Below are 23,637 nucleotides of genomic sequence, written 5' to 3'. Positions count from 1 at the left end.
GGAATGGACAAGAGACCACACAAGACAAACAAATAAGAACTTATTTATTGATTTGATCCATTTATATGCCACCTCTCCAGAGGCTTCTGTCCAAATTGTTCCTCTCTTCCCCACAAATCCTCAAACTAAGCCTGAAAAATAGAATTTACCCTACTGCAAATGAATTGTTATTAGCTTTAACAAAATCAAATTAATTATCTTACGATCACAGCTGCTTAAATAATAGAGGTGAAGGATTCTTAGCAATTAAAATTTAAATTATTTAAATCACATTTAATTGTGAAGAAACAAAGTAACTAACCCCCCCCAAATTCCTTCCTAAAGTTGATATATTGTATTCCACGACAGCTTTGTATTGTTTGTGTTTCAGATACCTTTTCTGTACACAAAGTGTCCAATATTTGGTAGTGAACTATAAGAGCACATTTCTCATGATCAAAGGAACTGTGGCCAGAAACACTGTGTCCATTTATCTTCTTGGTACTGTGCTGATACATCATACTAAAACATGGTCAAGATGTCCAGGCTGCCTCATAAGCTTTGGACAAAGAGCTTCACATAAGAAATAGATGTTTAGAAATGATTAAATTATGGGGGGGAGGTGAGGCAAGTCCTTAATTAAATCCACAAGCAGCATACCTAATCCCTACAGATTTTAGCCTTTCTGTCTTTGGGGAAATCCCCTCAGCCAGCCATTGGACATAGACTCTGAGGCAGTTGGGATCCTTTTGGTGTGGCAGGAAACCATGATTGACAAAGGAACTGTCTACCTGACCAAACCAAAGCAGTAAGTCAATTACAGCTCGCCGTTACATCACAACTTACAAGTTATGTTAAAGAATCCAAGGTTGAAATCTCACTTGCATTTTAAATTATCACTTTAATTACAATTCAGTTTAATTATTGCATTTTAATTATCACTTGGGAATATTCTCTTGCTTCAGTTCATATGCATTACCACTATTCCTAAATTATGCTTCTTCTGTTTTAAATGTTACCATACAACACCAGCTAGTGTGGGAAAAATAATGTCACCCACTTGTCTACACCAGATGCTGACTCACAGTGGCCTGTGATTAGTCTTGGAGGCAGTCCCAAAGGTACCCTTTTAGTCTGCTCTAACTTCATGTCTTTCACTGCTGTCCCCACTTTCCAGTGAAAGTTACAAGGTAGAGGAAGAAGCCTTGTCAGTTTCACTGATGCATTGGCATTTTTAAACAAATAAAGGGCTCTGGTGCTAGTGTGCATATATGCCCTTTTGAATAAATGCCTCCAAAAATGAATGCCTCCTTATTTAAATTTTCCTGTGGATGAAAAGTTGTCTAAGAAAGGAAAGACAGGGCTTTTTGGAAAATGAGGCCAAGAAATGAAAATTAGCCAGTCTCAAGAGAGAATACAGATCAGGTTTTGAAAAGTGGATTATAAATATAGAAAGAAGTGACATCACCTTGACTTCCTGAAATATAGATTTCATTGCCTGAGTAGAAACAGGAAACTGAGTGTATCCATACACACATCTCCATAGATAAGTAGCTGAGGAGGGAGGTGGTGTGTGTCTGGGTGGGGGTGTTCTGCTTTAGAAAAGAGAGAGCTGGTCAACTTAGTTGACTGAAAGTTTAAAATCCAATTGAGACAGACCTGCTGTGTCATAAAGGGGAAGGGAATCTGCATTGATGAAACTGCTGAGGCTTTCGCCTACGCATACAGAAAAGTTAAAATGTGGGGAAAAGTCAGGCTGAAATGTGGGGGGAAATGTTGGGCAGTGGACTAACAATGCATTTCACAATGAACACTTCTCTTCAGAAGGAAAGATGATACGCAGTTGATATGCAATTCACCTTCTTGCACAGCCATCAAGAGGTCAAAAACCTGCTGCAAGTGCATGTAAAGCTGCATTTCTGTCTTTTCCTACATTAACACCAGTGAGAGAGAGAGAGTTCCAGAGGGTAGCTATGTTGGTCTGCAATAGAACGGCTAGATTCTAATCCAGTAGCCCCTTAGAGACCCACAAGGTTTCCAGAGTATGAACTCTGGGAGCTTAGACTCTTGGAAGCTTATGCTCCGAAAATCTCGTGGTCCCTATGGTGCTACAGGACTTGAATCTACCGGTGAGAGAGAAGCTGAAGGGCACCTTAAATGCTTGCCCTTTGGCTTGTAAGTTGTGCCCATGCCTTAGAACAGTTTGAACAAATCCACATATCTCCTGTGCAGACAGGAGGTAAAGACAAAGGATCACTCCTATCTCCTTGCGCATAAAACCTCCCACCTGGGTAACATGATCCAGCCTGTGTACTCTCAGGACTATAGGTCATTTACTATACTTGACATCAGGTGCTGAAGGCAGGAAGTATACTAAATATATTCCCAAGACTGTCTGAGGGCATAGTAGTACATCAGTGAAGTGCACAGGGAATTGAGTAACATAGAGAATGAAAAATGAGACGTTATAATCAGATTGAGTACAGAATGACTGACTGGTCATTCTGCTGGTCTTCTTGTCTCCCCAATTAGATTTTTTAAAAACAAACAATGACATTAGTCACATCAGCTTCAAAACTATCAGAAACCCAGACCATAGATATGCATGTGCAGCAAACGGCCATCTGTAAAACTCTAGCTAGCCAGGAAATAAAAGGGTTTGGGGTTTGGGGTGTTGGGAGGGTATAAACACCCTCACCATTCCTTGGTCTCCTAGTTTTCTATAAGTAAGCAATCCTTTACATAGAAACGCATTTGAAAAATGATTTCTTAGGGGAAACTAAAGTGGTGTAATCCCATTAGTAAAGGTAAAGGTTTCCCTTGCTCGAAAGCCAGTCGAATCCGACTCTAGGGTTGCGGTGCTCCTCCTTTTCCAAGTCGAAGAGCCAGCGCTGTCCGAAGACGTTTCCATGGTCATGTGGCCGGCATGACTAAACACCATGGCACACGAAATGCTGTTACCTTTCCACCGAAGCGGTACCTATTTATCTACTTGCAATTTCTTGAACTGCTAGGTTGGCAGGAGCTGGAGCCAGAGACTGGAGCTCACTCCGTCATGCGGCACTCTTAAAAAAAAAAGACTCTACATGCAGTTTTGCTGGAGTACAAATATTAGGGAACTTATCTCATTGGCTGTTTGTTTTGATAAATATTTCTGAACTTCATAGACTAAATGTGCTATATTTATGATCAGTAATATCATACCTAGTTCTGCATTACAGTATCATTGGATGAGGAAAATAAGATTTTCCTTTACTTTAGTTCAAACTATTTTAGAATTTGGAAGTGTCTTAGTAGGTTGAAAGTGAACAGCCTTGGCAATCGTGAGGTTGCTGCAGACAAATACAAATTCATACTAATTTACAATTTGTTACAAAAATGTTTGACTTTAACTGTATTTCTGCATGAGAGGATAGCAAGGCAGATTTATCTTTCAGAAACCAAAAGCCTGCAGTTGCACTAGCCACTGGATGTTTTTTAAAGCTTCCATTTCAGTTTTTCACACATGAGATATGCTACCCTACTTACTGAAGCAGCGGAGAATACAAAACCTCAATAGCTTAGTGGCTTTTCCACCTCAAAAGCTACTCTGCCTCTTCTGTAGCCAGAGGATTGCACAAAGGTTTTTGTCTTTCTCCCAGTACAATTAAAATAGCTGCACTTTATAACATGCTTTGAGGGGGATCTTTATCTGTCTTTTTTTGGAGGGGGGTGGTGTTAGTGAATGTATTCAAAGAATGTGTACATAAACGAGACTGAAAAGAATCTGTCTCATTCCTAGACACTAGAATAATTTTTTCTAAGGTTTCTAACACTTTTTACACACTGTTTAGAGATTCCTATTTTATTTGTTAGTACTCCAGCTATACAAAGCAACTATGTATTTACTTGTCTTGTGTTTTTCTGGCAGTTGTTTAATAATATTTATGGATGTGGTGTTCTTACGAAATTAGGTTCCAGTAGTGGGATTTTCCCCACACAATGCAAGATAAGACATATTTTGTCAGTATTATGTCCTATAATATTCAGCATTATTTCTCTGATGGAGGCCAATTCTGTCTGCCTATAGAAAAAAACAAAAGAACAAATTGATCAAATTAGGTACTCAAGGTAAAAAGTGTACTATTAATTTGGGTTTTTTAAAAGAGTCATCACATCGACTTTTTAAGCTGTGGGATCATTAGCTCTTCATATTTTATTTGGAATGGTTACTGAGAAGCAGCATCTGTAGAAATGAAAGATGTCTCTTAGCTTATAGTATATTTTATAAATATTTATGAATCTTGTTGAGATGTTCTTCTATGATTCAACAATTTGGGAGCTCATGAATATCCCAACTGCTGTACCTGTCTTGGTATTAACTCTTTCTTTAGGATCTATTTGATCTGTACATTAATTTCCCCCCTCTAACCAGATCTTCAACCTCATGAAGTATGATAGCTACAGCCGCTTCTTAAAGTCAGATATGTTTCTTAAACTGAAGCAGACTGAAGAACAGGAAGAGAATTCATCAGATGCTCAAACTGCAGCAAAAAGAGCTTCTAGAATTTACAACACATGATCCAAATAATAACAAATGATATATTCCGCTGGCATTATAATGAACAACAAATGAGTTCTCAGGAATCATCTCTGAGGTTAATACAATTGCATTTAAAGTTTGGAAAACACAGAACCCTGTTAGGCAATGCTTAACTTATAAACTGCTTGACCAACCAAATAGATGCCTACTACTGAATCACCTTGCCCTAGGCAGTTCTGGCGAAGCCCAAGAACAACTGAATGGCATGTATTGTGAGTAATCTGCAAAAAGAAGACTACAGTGATATTTGTCTTCTGATTTTGATATCCTTTTGAAGTACTGGGGGGGGGAATTGTAGCATAAGCATTGTGGTAACTTTGAAAACAGAGGTGTGATGTGAAAAAGAGAGTATGGTTGTTAGAAAGTTTGATTAATCTAGTTTCAGCACGGTCGGCAAATTCATATCTTGTGTGCCTGAATTTTTCATTCTTCGTAAAAAAACCAAATTAAAAAGGAAAGCAGCTCATTTTCTCTCTCTCTGCTTCATATAAAATAAAAAATCTGGGAGAACCGGGTTTGATTCCCCATTCCTTCACATGCAGCTGCTGGTTGACCTTGGGCAAGCCACAGTTCTCTCAGAGCTGTTCTCTAAAGAGCAGTTCTTAAAGAGCTCTCTCAGCCCCACCTACCTCACTGGGTGTATGTTGTGGGGAGAGCAAGGGAAAGGAGATTGTAAGCCACTCTGAGACTCCAAGTGAAGGGCAGGGTATAAATCCAATCTCTTCTTCTTAATAAAGCACAAGTTTTTTTCTGCTGCTTTTGAGTGGCTTTTGTAGCACTTTCTTGCTATTCCTTGATTTTTAAATCTATTCGGGCTGGGGAAAGATTATCTGTTTTCTCAATGTATCGTAGTAATTAAGCATGATTGCATTTTCTTGCTTTGAAACTAAGCTTCCCTTGCAATGGCTTTGAATAATTATATCAGTTTTCGTTCTGGAGTACTGTAGCTTCCTTTATAATGCTACAGTAGCATTTTTTCATACTCACACCCAAAAACTAGTTCATTGCTGTAATAAATGTGTGTTATACAAATTCAGAAGATCCTTTTGACTGCTATAGACTATGCATCTGTTCACTTAGTAGTAATGTAAAATGCATAGTTTGCACCACACCCAGGCTGCAGTCAGATGGGCAGTTTGGCCTGATATAGTTGCACTTCCCATATGGATTAAATGGACTCAGTCACACAGTCACATTTTGCAGCCGTTCCCCAGTCGTATTCACCGCATTGTATGATGAGTTGGATTCGGAATAAATAGCCACCAGAGGATATCCGGTGGTTTCTGGATGGCCCGTGTTTCCATTCCGCTTTCCCCACGTCTGAACGTCCCTGTCTTGCATACAAGCTGGATGGGGAGTGCGATCGGTCAGATCCATTTCTGAGTGGTCGTCCCCCCCCCCCAAGTTCTCGGCTATGTGTGCCTAAGCGGCCTATGCACATGCCCAGCCATATTTTTTAAAAGAGACAAACACTCCCATGGTTGAGGTGCCACAGTAATGTGGACACTCGACCATGGAGTGACTGCCGGGGGTGGGGAGCTGCAGCTGGATCTTCGCCACCACAATGTAAATCTGAGCACTTAGAGGTGCCACCATTTCGCACCAAGGCTCCAGTCTGAGTGCAGCCCCAGTGAACATGTTTTTCCAGTTCAACAGCAACTGTAAGCAACCTGCAAGCTTTCCTGAATCATTCAGAGGAATTCTACTTCGGATTCCAAGAAAATTTTGTTTTTACTGTGTATATTCTATGTTTTTTAAAATAATAATAATTTTTTTTCATGTGCACAGTAGGACCTTCAGATACAAACTGATTTTCCACCCCTTCATTGAAATGTGTTCACATTGACCTTCACTCTAGCTCCTGTGATAAACTTGACAAATAGACTGACAAATTTGGAAGGGACTCTTTGCCATCCAGTACAATAACCATAGTTCCACTGTGATAGAACATGTTGCTCTGTTTCTAAACAAATCTGCTTTTCAGTACTTTCTGCCTTTAATCTCCAGACACTACACATCTAGCATAAGATTCAATGTCATTCACCTGTAAGAAGAAGCATCTATAAAACTGAATCATTTGGCAGTCCAGGGCCCTGAAAGTGCATTCATCACTTTTCACATATCATCTGCAGAGTCCAAGTTTAGGGGAAACACGTTCTGAAGGTTTACAGCAGAAGCCAGATATTCACAGAGCTCTTTGACTAGTACTTATGCTGTTACAACCCAATCTTGTCACTGGAGAAGTTTTGTAAAGTTTTAAAATTGATGCTTTAAAAAAATAAGTCAGTGGTTTTAAGCTGCCATGTGATATATTTGGAAGCTCATGTATATTCACTCTCAATTGCATAGGAATAAAATACAAGTATAAACAAATCTGGCAGAATACACTGTTTTGGCAGCTGGCATATCCCATAAATGAGGTTATGATGAAGAGAGATGGTTCCGCTTCCAGCCTGGATTCTGGAAAAGAATCTTCTGCAAGAATTTAGAAGAGGGAGGGATGGAAGCTACTAGGATTGGGGTGGGAAGCAATGAGAGAAATAGGGAGCCAATGGAACTTGCATGGAGCTTATAGAGCAAGATGAATTATGTGTGCAGGAGAGAATGAAAATCACAAATAAGATTTTTACATTGATGCAAACTGTGCATCAATTTCTTCTGTACTGTTTTCAGGTTTCCTTGGTACTAAGAGATTTGCAAATGTTGCTCCAACTTACCATGCTAATGATTGAATTTGTCTGTGTTTGGAAATGTTCCTGTTCCTTGCTTCAGAGGGGGAGAGTATTTTCCCATCTGCTGGAATAACAATGATATGAAACAGTGAAGTATGAGGCATAATAAAAAAAAATTCTGATAACCCTCCATCCAAACACGCTACATTTTTCTTTTTCGGGCTGGAGTTGCTTCAGGATAGAAAAGCTTTACTGGCACAAATTCTTGCATATGTTTATGTTTTAAACTCATTAATTTGATGCCAAATGACTACACTGTTGTTAAACGTGAGGAGAGCAGATTGGCTGGCATACTGTATTTACAAGTTCTCCCATGTGTAGTGTAATTCCAACTCACATTTTTCTCATTATTTACTCTTTCTTCCTCTAAGTGTGGCCTTAATTGCCTGTCTGTACCATTTAGCTTTATAATATTTGAAAACTCGGAAGGCCAGTTGTATATGAGAGAGCATTCTTTCTGGCAATGTTGCTAAAACTCACTGTAATTTACTATCCAAAGGTGTAGAAGTCTGTATGTAGCTTTTTTTTTTTTTTGCAAATGACTCAAATCAGTGTCTTTTTAACCACAGGTATCACATATGGAAGAAAGTAGTAATCATGCATATATGAGAGGGTTGTGTGGGAGCCAGCAAAGAGTTCCTTCATCCGTATACAGTTCCCTGAAGTCATCCTGTGCCAAAAGGCATTTGTAGGAATAATAATCATCATCCCACAAAACATAGCAAGAGCAAGACTCATCCAGGATCCTTTCACAGAAGCATGCTTTATTTTGTCCTGGGACTAAGGTTGTTGCACATGCATAATCCATGTTCATTGCCCATTATCTTACCCTGATAGGCAGCAGTAACTCTTAGTCAGTAGGCAATAGTAATCCCCTTGTACACACTGTAGAGCAATCAAGGTATACAAAGGAATCTTTTGCATGAACCCATAACTGTCAACATTAACAGTGGGGAGGGGAGAACAAAGTGGTGCCCCCCCCCATGCATACTGAAAATTCCTGCTTTCGGTTATATAGGGGGAAAAGATGGCGGGAAAGCACACACGAAAGCTTATACCATGAATAAAACTTGGTTGGTCTTAAAAGTGCCACTGGACTCAAACTTTGTCTAGTCATGTACCGTTAGAGTGGATGGAAAGCCAGCAGCAGTAGCAGTGAGTAGTTTGCTTCAAGTGTGTAATCCCACTTTCTAGCAGCAGTAGTTGCAACAGACGGTCAGGTAAGATGGTTTTAGGTTTCCCCATCCTTCACACAGGAGATGAATGGCCAGAAATTAGCCATAACAGTGTAGCTCTTCCATTTGGAGTGAATAGTCCCTTGCTGGCTGTTTGGGGGAAATTATGTTCTAAATGGCATGCTGCTCTCACATTTTCATGTTAATTTGTACAATTGTGAGACCATGCGTGGATTTAGAGGTCTAATATATTTCTGAGTATTAGATACTGGGTCATAAGCAATCAGGGAAGGCTTGGCTATCAACTTAATACCCTGATAGTGTGCTTCCTGAGGCACCTCGCTGGTGTCCACTGGGAACTGAATGCAAGCCATTGGTCTAATCCAGCAAGGCAATTCTTAATCTCTTGAAATTAAAACTATTTGCCCAATGTTAGTTTATTTGTTTATTTAATCACTGGTCTTTTAATGAATGTGTAATAGTGCCATTACAATAAACCTGCATCTTACCAAAACCTCTATGTGTCATTTTGCTTACCGTATATTGAAGGAAGTGTGAGAAAACATTTGTTTTCTTTAACATTTTATTCCCTATTTGAGTGACATTCCAAAATCACATTACACCTCAAGAAATAACTGCCTTAGGGCCTAACTAGATGTGACCTTATCCTTGTTCAAACTAACTTGTACCTTTGTTGGAGCAGGTAAGGGATGGGCTGCTCCATCTGCATTGCCAGTTATTATGTGTGTTTTTCTTGGAATGACAGCATGGGGTTTTCATCACTCAAATGTATCCCAGGATTCCTTGCAGTTTTGAGCATTCTCATTTCCATGCTTGTTATTTTTGGCATCACCATATGAACTCATATAGTGCTGATTGCCAATCTTGATTGTTTTAACATGGTGTGCCAATTTTGATTTTTTTTAAAACTTGCCTTGTACATATGAACATTCAAATAAATAATTGTGCCTAGGTTCACATTGTCAGGTTTGTGCATATAAGTTACCGAACATTTCCCAAAATTAACAATACCCCTCTGTCCCCACCCTAAATAAAAGCTGAAACACAGGTAGCCTCCCGTGGTACCCCTTTTGAAATGCAAGCATGGCAGACAACTATCATACAAAGAACAGTATAAACCTAACCTGTAATAAAAACTGTGCTGCAGTCTTGATAAACTGGAGGTGTATACAACTAGCACCATGTGGATGTACAATCATATTAGCGAGGAAGGCCAGAGGAGAAGCATGGGTGCATGACATGAAGACATCCCTGTACAAATAGGCACAACACAATGCCATTCCTGTTAGAATATGTGAGGATAACGTCACATCTGGTTAGGCTCTCAATGCCATCAGTTAAAAGTTGTGCTCTCCAAGCTGAATTGGCCTCCACAAATTAACCAACAAAAAGTGTTGGATAAATAAGTGATCGCTAAATCACTGAAAGGTTGCTGCCTAATTAAAAATGGCTGCATGCTGTAATTTAACAATAGCAGAAAGAGACCATTTTAGTTAAATTGAGGCAGTCAGAAGATGCCTGCAGCATACCCTTTTGAAAAAATGAAGTTGATTTCGGCTGTAAATAAGAATGGATTGCCAAATTGAACAGCACCCTCTACTGCCTACTTATAGAAAATAGTATGTCAGGTTAATAATAATAATGATGATGATGATGATGATGATGATGATGATGATGATGATGATGTCTCGGTATCACTGTGAGGATATTGGGTCTGGCATGGTCTGTGATGGGAGCTCCGTTTCCAGGCATGAGCAGGCAAGGTTTGCATCAGGACCAAGGCACATGAGGATAAGGTACTTCAGCCTCTGCTCCCCCCCCCCAGCACTGTTTTCCTGACTTTATGGCCCCACTCTTTGCCCCAATGAAAAAACTTAAAAAGTAGCCATCAGTAGATGTATGCGTCTCCAGTGGGGAAACAGCAGCTCTCCAGGAGCCATTTTAGTTTGGGGAAATAATATAAGGAGGGGGAAGTTCTATCTTTCCATGTCACAGTCACAATCAATGCTCCCTCTAAGCTGTGGATTCCTGTGAACAAAAATTCTACTTTGTGAGCTAGTGGCATTAAAGTTGTGAGTGAGCAATGTGGCTACTGCATACATTAGTTTGCTCCGGAGCCATCCTTCCTGAGCTAAGACAAAAATGTGTGAGCCAGAGGCTAAAAAACTGTGAGCTAGCTCACACTAACTCAGCTTAGAGAGGGAACACTGGTCACAATCTAGGTTGGGCCAGTGTGCACCTGGGAATTAAGTTCTTAGCTGGGAACTCCCAGAGCCCATCTGTAGAAAAGGGTGTTAATTGGCCTCTGTGTGTGTGTGTATACACACACAACTGTAAAGGCCTGATTGGGACTCGATTTCCTATCGAACACACAAACCTGTGAGTGAATTTTTGAATAAATACAGATAAGAATGATCAGGTGAAATAACAGCTAAAAGTACATTTTGAAACATTTTTCCTACCCATACACTGATTGCATGCTCCCCTCTGAGGCTCCTGCTTTCCATTTTGCTGGAGGATAAATCTATGAGCAACTGGTCCTGAGCTGTGTTTTTATAAAGTTCTTCGAAGCTGATAATAGCCTGCGTGAATAGAGTGCCTGCAAATGACAGCACACAGCAGCCCCTGCAAAGAATTAAAGAAATTATTTCCATTTTAGGATCAGTCTGTCTTATTTGCTGTCTGTTCATGTCTAAGCCTTTTAAGTATTTTCCATTTGTTTGGCAGAATATTTGTGTATCATTTAAAAACATGAACAAAATCTCTTTGAACTCAAGTTTCCAACCTCAAGGAATCTTGTTATTTTTGGAATCATCATCGGGTCCTGGGCACAGGCAGAATGGAAATTATTATTCTTTGTAGCTGGGCCAATAATGCTGTAAATGCTAAAAAACCCAACTGTCTTCTGTGCATAGGATAAAGAAGTAAACTCAGTCCTTGGTTAGATGAACAGAGCATTGATGAAATCTACCAAGCCCAGCTCTATTTTGACTTTAGAGTGCTAAAATAATTCTTTAATGGAAAAAATTGAGAGGATTTTTTTTTAAAAAATGAGCAAATAACGGGAAAAATGAGGACATCTGGCAGAATTTTAGTAGCTTCTTTAGAATGTAGACATTCTTCAGCATCTGCATCTAGTCATAGTTACAGACCAGTTCCAGTGTACTAGTTTAGTATCCTGATTCATTCTTCCCCCTATTCTTTATTGCCAATATGCACATCTCCAGGATAATGGCCGAAGGCTTTGTAACAACAGTTAAAAATAGGGTGTTTCTATTGCTGTCCGGGAGCAGCTTCTTGAGGTACAAGTCAGAGTCTCTGGAATGGTTTCATCACCAAACACATCTGGAAAGGTGTGCTCCATTTGCATGACCCCCTTCAAACTTGCATACAAAGTTAGCACCGCATTGGAACTTGATCTGGTTTTGTGTCCATCATAGATCTTCTTTACTTGGTGATGCAAATAAAAGGGACAAGCAACCAAGTTCCCATCAAACAACAATTCAGAGTGCTGCATGAAATAGGAAAGTGTATGTGTGTCTTCACGTTACAGCTGACTTATGGCAACCCTATAGGTTTTCAAGGCAAGAAATGTTCAGAGGTGGTTTGCCATTGCCTGCCTCCATGTCGTGACCCTGGTATTCCTTGGTGGTCTCCCTTCCAAATACTGACCAGGGCTGACCCTGCTTAGCTTCCAAGTTTGGACAAGGCCAGTCCACAAAATGCTCTGTGCATGTGCAACAAAGGTGTGCTTGCCTATTGAATCCCTCAGTGACGTTGTATTGGCCCTCAACACGGGTTTATCTGTGGCATTGCCTCGCTTAGAGGCTTACTATTATTTTACAGCTACACTGGCCTAAATGAGCAGACAAAGGGCTGAGAAGTAGCGAGACAGCAGACACTCACCTCCCCCCCCCCAATTTTTCATATTCTTCAAAGAAATTAGTTTTTATCCCATACAAATTCCTTGGGCTGACACTTGTGTAGGAATTTCCTACCTAAATGCGCCTGTCATCGAAGGGAGGATAACATAATCCAACAGTGTAGGAAGCGAAAGATGAAGATTGTCTAGTCCACATCCTGTTGTGAGGCAGTGCCTCCATATTAAGATGAATTTAAAACTTTGGCCTAACAAAGATGGAGTATGAGAGGGTCACTGGGCTTCTTAAATGCAGCAACCTGCTGTAGGATTGTTGCTTGTGAGGTATTTCTTAACCATCAGCCTAAAGGGCAACACAGGCTGCAAGGACACACTCGTGAGAGTAAGCCCTGCTGAATATCATGGGACTTACTTCGGAGTGCGTGTGCTAATGAAGTCTAGAAATGAAGCAAAATGAGGCGGTGGAGTAATTTGGAGGCGCTGTAGACTGCTGGGATGCTCTTCCATATAGAAACTCCCTGCAGGACGCTACCTTTGGGCTGGGAAATCCCTGGATATTGGAGGGTAGAGCCTGGGGAGGGCGAGGTTTGGGGAGAGGAGGGGCCTTAGTAGGGTACAATGCCATAGAGTCCACCCTCCAGAGCAGCCGTTTTCTCCAGGAAAATTGATCTAGGTAGTCTGGAGACCAGCTGTAATGCTGGTAGATCTGCAGGCGCTGCGTGGAGATTAGCAACCCTAAAACTCCCTGCATGCGCGCGTGCACACACACACATATATGGCTTTCTTTGTAGAAAAAGTCCAGCAGGAACTCATTAGCATAATAGGCCACACCCAAGAGCAGAAACTCATTAGTATATTAGGCCACAACCCTGACAGCAGGTCTATGTAGCACATTAGGCCGCACCCCCATGTTACCAGAAGTGTTTTCATCCAGCCACACACACCTTTTGCTTCTTATTCTGTTTACCTTGTTTGTTGTCAAAACCCAGGGCTTTTTTTGTAGCAGGAACTTCTTTGCATGTTAGGCCACACACCCCTAATGTAGCCAATCCTAATGAGTTTCTGCTCTTGGGTGTGGCCTAGTTTGCTAACGAGTTCCAGCTGGGCGTGGCCAACTCAGCAGCCAGCTGGGGTTCCTGCCCCAAAATAGCCCTGTATATATGTGTGTGTATAAAAGAAGAAAGGACATTAGGGAGGAAATTGGTAGCCCAACCCTTCAATATATATATGCTCTGCTAGTCCCCACCCACCCCTTTTAATATAATGAATTAACATAAGACAACTTCAGAAAAAATGTAACTCCCACCCCCCACACCTGCAGGGTGAAGTGGTGCAGTTTGGTATGCAGCAATCTTATTGTAATGTTTAGACTGTACCTTAGTTCGTTGCTCTCAAGTAAGTGGATTGCATCCATGGAGTCCTCTGTGATCAATTCATTTCGTGAGCAGCAACTCACGAAAGCTCATAGGTAAAGGTAAAGGTTCCCTTGCTCGAAAGCCAGTCGAATCCGACTCTAGGGTTGCGGTGCTCATCTCCGTTTCCAAGCCGAAGAGCCAGCGCTGTCCGAAGACGTTTCTGTGGTCATGTGGCCGGCATGACTAAACACCAAGGCGCACGGAACGCTGTTACCTTCCCACCGAAGTGGTACCTATTTATCTACTTGCAATTTCTTGCTTTCGAACTGCTAGGTTGGCAGGAGCTGGAACTAGAGACGGGAGCTCACTCCGTCATGTGGCACACTCGGGTCTCGAACTGCTGAACTACCGACCTTCCACAGCCCGCAGTTCAGCATCTCAACCACTTGAGCCACCGCAGCTCCCACGAAAGCCCATACCCTGCCACAAATTTTGTTAGTCTTTAAGGTGCTACTGGACTCTTACTCTTTTCTGCTGCTACAGGCAGACTACCCATCTTGATCCACTTCCTTTTAGTGGTTCAGCAAACATGCCTTATGAGTCTTTCCCCCCTTATTTCATTTATGGATTGACTGCAAGGTTGTAATATATTGTATAGCATGCAAGTACCTATATAAGGCAAACTCTCAAGGTCTGAAACATTTTGGTGTTGCCAAGAAATGGTGGGGTTCTGTAGACAAGTAAGTCCAGTTCGAAGTGCTACCCATTGCATTTTACGAGACAAATGAGTTGTAACTTGGGAGAGGAGAATGGGGGCTCCCTGACTACACAGCGCAAGCAACATATTGATGACCCCTTGGGGTGCATGCATATTCTGCTCCTGAATGATGGCCGTTTTGATAGCCCCATAAAACCCCAACAAACCAAAAGCTGGTACTTGTAGGCGCAATAGCTAGATCTGGCCAGCAGGTGGCACTCTAGTTCCACTTAGCCATGTTTTACTGGCAGCCTTGCCGTGATGGGGGGGGAGGGGGAACCAGCGAGATCATATACCTTTACAGTGTTCTCAGTAATGCACAGGTAGTGGTAAAAAGGATCCTTTGGCAGCTGGCAGAGTGCTGAATGGCCACACTGCAATTTTCTTTTAACAGATTAAAATATGCAGCATGAGTAAGTTGCTTTTGGGGAAAACTTCCCTGGGTGTCCCTTCCGGGCCACCAAGTCGCAGCCGACTTATGGCGACTCCAGCATGGGGGTTTCCAGGCAAAGTGAGAAGCAGAGGTGTTTTGCCTTTGCAGAGTCTTCCTTAGTGGTCTCCCTTCCAAGTACAGATGCTGCTTAGCTTCCAAGATCTGATAAGATCGGGTTATACCAGGCTGCCTTCCTTCCCCTGTAAGCATGTTGGATGTTGCAATGGTAACAAAATACTAAATTCTGAGAATTGGTATGGTTAATAAGGTCCACGGTACATACTTTTTATGTTCCTGTTTCCAGCTGAGCAACATACTCTATGATCCGACAGGTATGGACCAATTTTTTTGGAATCTTTTGACCATGACTTCTATTACTATTTCTGCCATACACAAGAGATACCCTCCAGCCGGCACACTGACGTGACTAGAGTGTCGGGCAAGGATCTGGGAGGCCCAAGTTCAAAAGTCCCCTCTGCCATGGAAGCTCAGTGGGCAATCTTGGACGGGTCTCTGACTTTCAGGCTAGCATACCTCAAAGGGTTGTTGTGAAGAGAAAATGGAGACAAGGAGAACACGTAAGATGGTTTGGGTCCCCACTGGGATATCTAAATAAATAAATTGTTTTAATCTTATTTTGTGCTATTTATTCTAACATCTGGTTCATAGAGAAAAGAGAGCCTGAGGGAGATGCATATGTAAAGTAAACGGGTATGCTGGCTAGTTTGGATTTTATACTCTCAAAACAAACCTGACCGAAGCCAGAACTGCTCTAAGCCTCATTTATGAAAAGGAGGCAGCCTTCGGATTCCTTTCAGTCTGTGCTTTTCCCTCCCTTTTTATCTGTAAAAGATGACAGTAAATATTAATCACGATGAATTCTGCCAGAATACATTTTTCACTCAATTAAGACATTGATTGTAATCTGCATATAGTTGGAAGAAATTTAGAATGTTCTGATTTGAAAAGCAAAGACAAACACAAGCACACATAGGAAAAAAACTTCCCTCTCCCTTTTCGAAATCTAAATTTTCTAAATTTATCTCACCCTTCCTCCAAGGACCTGACGGCAGACTATATGGTTCTCACTTTGCCCCAATAACCCTGTGAAATAGGATAGGCTGAGACAGTGATTGGCCCAAGATCATCCAGTGGGCTTTATGACTGAGCCTAGTCCAACACTCTTAACATCAAAGGTTTGAGAATGTACTTTCTTCTCCAGAAGAAAAGAAGAATATTTTTTGGCCGTTTTCCTTTTGTAAATGATGTTAATGCTCCTTCCTGGAGAGAAGGGCAAGTAGCGGAGGGTGACCTGCAGAGAGCCAGCAAATATACACAGTAGTGCTTTTTTTACATCAATTGATTATCAAACGATCACTTGATTAAATATTTGGACAGCACTCTCTGTAACAGCAGATCTGGACCACCCAGAAAGGCTAATGCTAATTAAAAAGACAAGGAGAGGGCTTTTTATGAGGCCAAAAATATGCATTACTGTCCCTTTTTTTAAATCACCCGCAACATACATAATGCCTTGGCTTTAAGCGTTTGTAGGTCATTTCCTCTGCTACAGTATACAGTCATTTCAAAGCCTAGAAGCACAGAGAAGGACCAATGTAATCATTGCGGATCTGTGTTTCCATTTTTAAACTAGTGATTACACTGTAGGAATGTGACCCATCTGGGCTCAGACTCTCGCACAGTCCAATCAGTCATCCTCCTCCACGTGAACCCGTCGTTTGTAAATGAGCACCATCTGTTTCAGCTTGGGAGAGCATTATCTGTCTAATAAAGGCACAGAGACGTGCTAAAGTGGGCATGGAGCGAAAAGAGGCTATGGATTAAGGGCTTGGCTGCAAATTGAGATTTGGAAGATGGCGGTGATGGGAGAGGAATGCAGTCCTTTAACCACAAAAGATACTATTGTGCATGAATACAAAGGGGGGGGGGTTGTATTATCATGGAAAAGATTAAAAGACCATCTAACCTGAACTGCTCTGATTCATCTACCTGGCCTCTTTCCCAGAAGTCCCATCAGCACAGAATGGAGACATTAGATTTTATGTTTATCCCACTCGGCTCATCTTCTCCAGTAAGAGTAGTCCGCACCCACTCTCTGGTGACTGATTTCATTTTGATTGGCGATTGTTTCAAACCAGTCTCTTTTTGTAGCATCTCCCCACATTCACCCAGCTTTTTCTTAAAACCCTTATCATTGATTGCTAAGGCAGTACGTGAATTCTGACTGACAAAAGCTCATGCTGGAATAACTTTTTGTACCCTTTAAGGTGCTGCTGGACTTCTGTTGTATTTGCTGTAACAGGCTAGTAATTGCTCTATGGAATTATTATCCACTGCAAGCGATGCTTACAGAGCAATAATCTCTAGGCAGCTTCCTGTGGGACTAAGCAACACTGAGCAGGGTGAGATTCTGTTTCGGATTATGTTACACATATGTAAAAGAATGTGAGCTGTCTCTACCATCCTCTCCAAGGCAAGCTTCAGCCTGAGATATGAGCCAAGATCTGCAAATCTACAGTCTGACAACCTGTTCAAAACATGGATCATGTGCATGATCTGTATAGTGCTGGTAGCCCCCCCCCCGCCTCAATTTTCTACCACCAAGGAACCGATGAAGAGGAGAAAAATGGCCTCCACATAGTGACTCTCTATGAAGTTCTTCTTGTGTCTGTGCTAAAGACCATAGAGACTAGGTGAGGCATCCTAGACCATCACCTGGGACTGACATCAAATCCTCCCCAAACTCTGTCCTCTCCAGGCCCCGCTCCCCAAATCTCCTGGCATTTGTAGAAGCAGTGCTGGGAACCCTAACTGGTGGTGCTGGTTATGTGATAGGAGCATGACATTCAGGTTACCTTCTACTAGCTTTCCTTATTCAACATACCAGAAAGCTACCACATTGCTCCTTTATAAACAGGTACCTTTTGTCATAGGACAGATTGTCCTGCAATAGGATTTACTTAAACCCTTTAATCACAGACATCTAGTTAAAACATCTGGGCCCAATGAGAATAAATTTTCCTTGAGATGAACTGTCTGTACCTGTTAGCCAAATTTGTTTTTATTTACAGCAATTGGCAATTTATAAATGGGTTCTTGCCAATTTATACCAAGGTCCTGTTCCCACCAAGGGTTACCAGTAAAGGATAACGAGGCTGTTGTAGTTCAAATAAATGTCTCTTACTAGAAAATGTATTTAATACAAACAATACTGATGCACTCACACATTCAATCAAGTTCCTTAGAATTACAGTAAGAAATAAGCACAGTTGCAATAGCAGGTTGGGGTGATGACAGGTGATACTTATCTGTCTTGCAGCTTGGTTGTCCCAATGAAGAATGGATGGGAAGAAATGGAAAATAAAGGGAGTTCACATACGACTAGAACCGGCCAGAACGTGTGGGTCTCTTGACTGCAGATCAAGAGATCAAAGTAGAGGCAAGGGTTTGGGGATAGCAAGTGGGACTCAAGGGGAGTAAAAGCAGATAAGGGTTGTTGCGGGGAATGCTAGCTAGGAAGGGCCAGGTGAATGGTCCTTTCCATTTATAGGGAGTCAAAGAGATGGGTGGTTATTGTGCCAATCTCTTGATCCACCTTCTGTTTAGTCCGTCCCAAAAACAATCCTATTGGTTGCCTATGGGAAGGGGAGGTTACCTAGAGGGGTGGCCAATATTGTAACCTAAATCCTTACTCAGAGTATGGCATCTGGACAGGTGTGAAAACCTTGGCATCAGGAAACTTCATTGTGTTGCTAATGAAGCTGGCCATTCCATTGATAACCAAATGTCAGTTTGGCAGGAAATACCAATGCAGGAACAAAGCAAGTGATGGGTAGTACGTGACCACAAACAATTCAGCAATGGGGCTGTCTCTTCTCAGAGTTGTTGTTTTCATTGCTCACAATAATGGAGGTGTGTGCTTCTTCACCAGGCTGGTAACTGTGTAGCTGAAACTTTATTCACATGTAAGGCATGTGCAGGCACCTTCTATGTGTGGCATCACAACAGGTGACTTAAAGTGTACAGTTCTCTGAGCCTATGTGTGTGTGCACGCAGTCCATTGTGTGTAGCAATAAATAGTCCATAAAGCAAAATATCAAGCTCATTCTCTAACATACCTGGAGGGAACCCTATTGAATGGAAGCTTGATCTTGCAATGCTGTGCAGCTGTGAACTGTGAGACCCAGGATCACAGATGAGAGCCTGCGAAAAGCTCTGTCCTTTGCATTACTGACAGCCCTGTTGCTAGGCACTTCCCTTCCTCCCGCCTCATAGTGGGAGTAAGTCCAGGTGGGAAGACATTAGCCTGAGGAAACTTGGACTTTGGCTTCTCTTGGTGCAAAAACATACTCCTCCTGGCTGTTTGCTTTTCAAGTGTTCCATCTTGTCTGTCTAGAGTGACTTCTTTGAAATAACCATCATTTCAAGAGCTGGAACATAAAATGGCTGAGATTTATAGCTACTCAGGTGATGCATATGCTTTATGACGGAAATAATATGATTCAAACATCCTTTACAACAGAACAGAGCTACAGAAACACCTGCAAAGAACCTAGCTTTGTTCCATACCAGCCATTTTACCTGTAGTTGCTACTTACTGTAGCTTAATGTGGTGCTCCATGTGGTACATGTCAACATCTTTTAAGGGTTCATTTGTAACAATTTTTCCTATTTAAAATGCATTTACAATGCCAGACTGTCCTGTGTAACACAGAGGTGTTATAGCTCTGAGAATGCCAGTCACAGCTGCTGGCAAAATGTCAGGTCCTCCAGTGCCAAGACCACGGCAATACAGCCGGAAAATCTACAACAACTAATTTAAATGGTGTGTTTTTATTGGCTGTAATGGTTTTTAAGATGTGTTTGGTGGTCCTTATGAGAACAAAAAGGCAGGATATAAATGTTGATAAACATAAATGCTAAAAATGTCATTTTTTCTCCTTCCAGTTTGTCAGTTCTCACCTGCACTCCTGAACACATAGCTGATTATCAGATACTGTGGGTGGGACTTTAAGATTTTTTAAAAAACAACAACAACAACTTTGCAGCAATTGAAGTTCCTGACCATTTTAAAATAAAAATCAGTATGGCCATTTCATAAAAGTATTATAACAATAATAAAAATATAAACAGCAACTACTACAATGGTTTGTTTTTTTTTAAAAAAAGAATACTTAAATCCCTTTTATTTTTTCTTGAGTGCTGGGAGGGAACAGGCAAATCTTGAGAAAACACAAAGTAATCAACAGGCCTTTGAGAAGGGTGGACTTGGAGGCCCAAAATTCCCAGGTCCCAGGCTATTCTATGGGTAGTCCACCTGCCTCATTCTGTAAGAGCGAGGGAACATCCAATACAATGCCAGGTGGTTGAGGCTGACACCTTAATTCCCAGGGCTTCAGCAATACCTAGAAGCCACTCTAGGAATAAATAATTTCTCAGTTTAGCTATTTGCTTGACTTGAAATCTTAGCAAGAAAACACCTGGACCATGTTTTTAGTTGAATAAAACATTGAAATGACAGGATCTGGATTCCTAGGGAGGTCTCTTCCATGAATCATTGGTGGGTTTCTCCCCTCCCTTCTCCATCCTCCCTCCCTGTAATGTATTGAAACGATTACATGAATCACCTCATAGGACTCCTATGTTAAGCTTCGAGCCAGACCAGGGCTCCTCTGAGCGAACTTCCTATTGGTCGCTTCGTAACAGCGACCAATCAGAACGATACCATTCCCTAGGAGGGAAAGACTCCCATTGGTCCTTAACTAAGCAATCTCATTGGTTGTTAATTGTAAATAGGCGTGGCTACATTAGCCCGGTTATGTTTAAAAGGAGCATAAGCTCCCACTGTTTTCTGTTCTGGTTTCTTACTGAGTTAGTGCTTGCTCGTTACTTCCAATAAAGCTGAATCACTTGCTGAATCACTCTAAGAGTCCTTTGTTAGCGCGATCTAACAATTGGCGACGAAGGTGGGATGTTAGAGCAGGTAGGCAGCCCTGCGGACATCCACACTTCGGACTCGGAAGAAAGCGAGCAGAGCACAGCAGCCGATCCGGCGGAGGCGCCACCAGCTCCGGTGCCCAAGTCTCCCCCGATGGCTGGAAGCCAGAAGTTCGAGTGCTTCGAACCCTCCTCAGAAGACTGGGACTCCTACCTGTCCAGGTTCGAGTTCCATCTGGAGACCCACGACATCACCGATGAGGCGAAGAAACGAGCATGCCTCCTGAGTTCCTGCGGGAAGGGGACCTTCGACATAGCCAGGTCGTTGGTGGCCCCAACTGATATAAAGACTGTCACCTACGCTGACATCACGGAGAAGCTTAAGGCTCACTATTCTCCACAACCGTCGGAGATCGCCTGCCGGCACGCTTTTTACAAGCGGAACCAGGCCGGAGGCGAGACCATCGCAGATTTCGTGGCGGCCCTTCGCAAAGCCGCACGGCCATGTAATTTCCACAACGTGGAGGAAGCCCTCAGAGACCGTCTCGTCTGCGGTCTCAAAGATGAAAGGCTGCAACAGAGGCTGTTCGCCCGCACCACCCTGACCTGGGCAGTGGCCTACGAAGAGGCCGTGGCCGCGGAAGCAGCGGAGAAGTCCACGAAGGAGGTCCGCCAGCGGGTGGCAGAGCCCAGTATACACGCTCAACGAGACAGCGAGGGCGAAGACGCGGATGATGACGTCAACGCGGTTCGAGGCAAGCGGACCCCAGCGAAGACTACCAACGTCAAGCCTTGCTCCGGTTGTGGCGGGAAGCACCAGCGCGGCTCCTGTTGGGCTCGTGATGTCGACTGCAGAGCGTGTGGGCGGCGTGGTCATCTGGCCAGAGTCTGCAGATCAGCGAAGAAGGATCCCTCAACTAACAACCGGTCAGCGCAGAGGGGCACTCCAGTCAGCACCCAAGGCAAGACCCGTTCCTCAGCATCGGAAGCAAGCTGCCAGTTGACGGCGACCTTGTCGAGCGCATCGGCCGTAAATCGCACCAGCAGCCAGGGCAAGATCACCGTGACTCCACTCCTCGACGGCCGACCCTGTACAATGGAGGTGGACTCAGGATCGTCCGTGACGGTGATTTCTGCCGCGTCCTGGCGCCAGTTGTTCCCGAACCGAAGCCGGCGGCGGCTCCAGCCTGCGGGAACCAGAGTGTCCGACTTCCAGGGCAACCGAATTCCCTTGGCCGGACGGGACTCTGTTACTGTTGAGTATAAGGGGAAATGTGTTAAACTGTCATTCCTGATTGCAGAGGGAGACCGGGTTAACCTGCTAGGGTTAGATTGGTTTGAGCCATTGGGCATCGGTATTTCTGGGATTAACAGGATGTCTGAAAATAAATGGGGCATGCTGTACGACCTGTTCCCTGATGTATTTGCCGAAGGGTTGGGAAGGTACAAGGGCCCCCCGGTTGCGTTTGACTTAGATCCGTCAGTCAAACCTATTAGGTTGAAGTATCGGAAAGTACCTGTGTCTCTCAAACATAAGGTGGAAAAAGAGATTGACAAACTAGTTGAGCAAGGGGTTTTAGAGCCAGTACCATACAGCAAATGGGAGACCCCGATCGTAACCCCTGTCAAATCAGATGGGTCCATACGACTATGCGCCGATTACAAATGTACGATTAACAAGGCGCTGCAGCAACATTCGTACCCGGTCCCGGTAATAAGCCACATTTTGGCTTCCCTGGGGGGTGGCAAGATTTTCGCCAAATTTGACCTGGCCCAGGCATACCAGCAGTTGCCTGTCACCCCGGAGGCTGCCGAGGCCCAAACAATTGTAACCCACCAAGGGGCTTTTAAAGTGAACAGGCTGCAATTCGGGGTCAACGTAGCACCTGGGATTTTTCAGGGCCTCATGGAACGTCTACTAAGGGGGGTACCTGGCACAGTGCCCTATTTTGACGACGTGCTGATTGCGGGCGGGTCTGAACAGGAACTACTGGACCGGGTTAAAGAGGTCCTCAGGCGTTTTCAAAATGCCGGCCTCAGAGTTAAGCGCTCAAAATGCACGCTCGGGGTGGAAAGTGTGGACTTCCTGGGGTTTCGCATTGACGCAGAGGGAGTCCACCCCACGGATGAGAAGGTATCTGCAATCCAAAACGCCCCCAGGCCGGTGAGTAAGAAGGAGCTCCAATCCTTTTTAGGACTCCTGAATTTTTATCATGCGTTTTTACCGCATAAGGCATCAGTGGCGGCCCCTTTGCACGCGCTTTTGCACAAGGAGGCAAAATGGAAGTGGGGGCAGGCCGAGGAAAAGGCTTTTGTGGGAGTCAAGGAGCTGCTGACATCTAATGCCGTACTCACGCATTATGATGAACACAAGCTCCTGGTGTTAGCTGCTGACGCTTCACCGTTTGGAGTAGGCGCAGTTTTAAGCCATCTGATGCCTGATGGGAGCGAAGCGCCTATCGCTTTTTATTCTAGATCACTATCTGCGGCAGAGCGGAACTATGCCCAGATAGACAAGGAGGGTCTGGCGTTGGTAGCGGCTGTCAAAAAGTTCCATGATTTTATTTTTGGCAGACGATTTTTGCTGGTCACTGACCACAAGCCGCTACTGGGGATTTTTGCGCCCGATAAGCAATTGCCAAACATCATGTCCCCACGCATGCTTAGATGGGCGATATTTTTGCAGGCTTATGATTTTGACTTAGAGCACCGGCCTGGGAAAGCGATTGGGCATGCGGATGCCCTCAGCCGGTGCCCGGTGCCGG

At 43.1% G+C, this 23,637-nt stretch overlaps 1 protein-coding gene across 1 annotated transcript in view; it reads left to right on the top strand.

Moving 5' to 3' along the window:
• The window catches only part of RGS10 (regulator of G-protein signaling 10), a 21,552-nt gene extending 16,491 nt beyond the window's left edge, over positions 1 to 5,061 (top strand). The window contains exon 5 of the mRNA XM_015406912.1: positions 4,394 to 5,061. Within this exon, the coding sequence (XP_015262398.1) occupies positions 4,394 to 4,540 (147 nt within the window). The 3' untranslated portion in view covers positions 4,541 to 5,061. The remainder of the gene's footprint in view (positions 1 to 4,393) is intronic.
• The last annotated feature ends 18,576 nt before the right edge of the window (positions 5,062 to 23,637 follow it).

The sequence above is a fragment of the Gekko japonicus genome, unplaced genomic scaffold (assembly GCF_001447785.1).
Source record: "Gekko japonicus isolate JY-2015 unplaced genomic scaffold, Gekko_japonicus_V1.1 scaffold1288, whole genome shotgun sequence".
NCBI lineage: Eukaryota > Metazoa > Chordata > Lepidosauria > Squamata > Gekkonidae > Gekko > Gekko japonicus.
The sequence above is the reverse complement of the archived record's forward strand: the minus strand, read 5'-3'. Positions and strand labels throughout refer to the sequence as shown.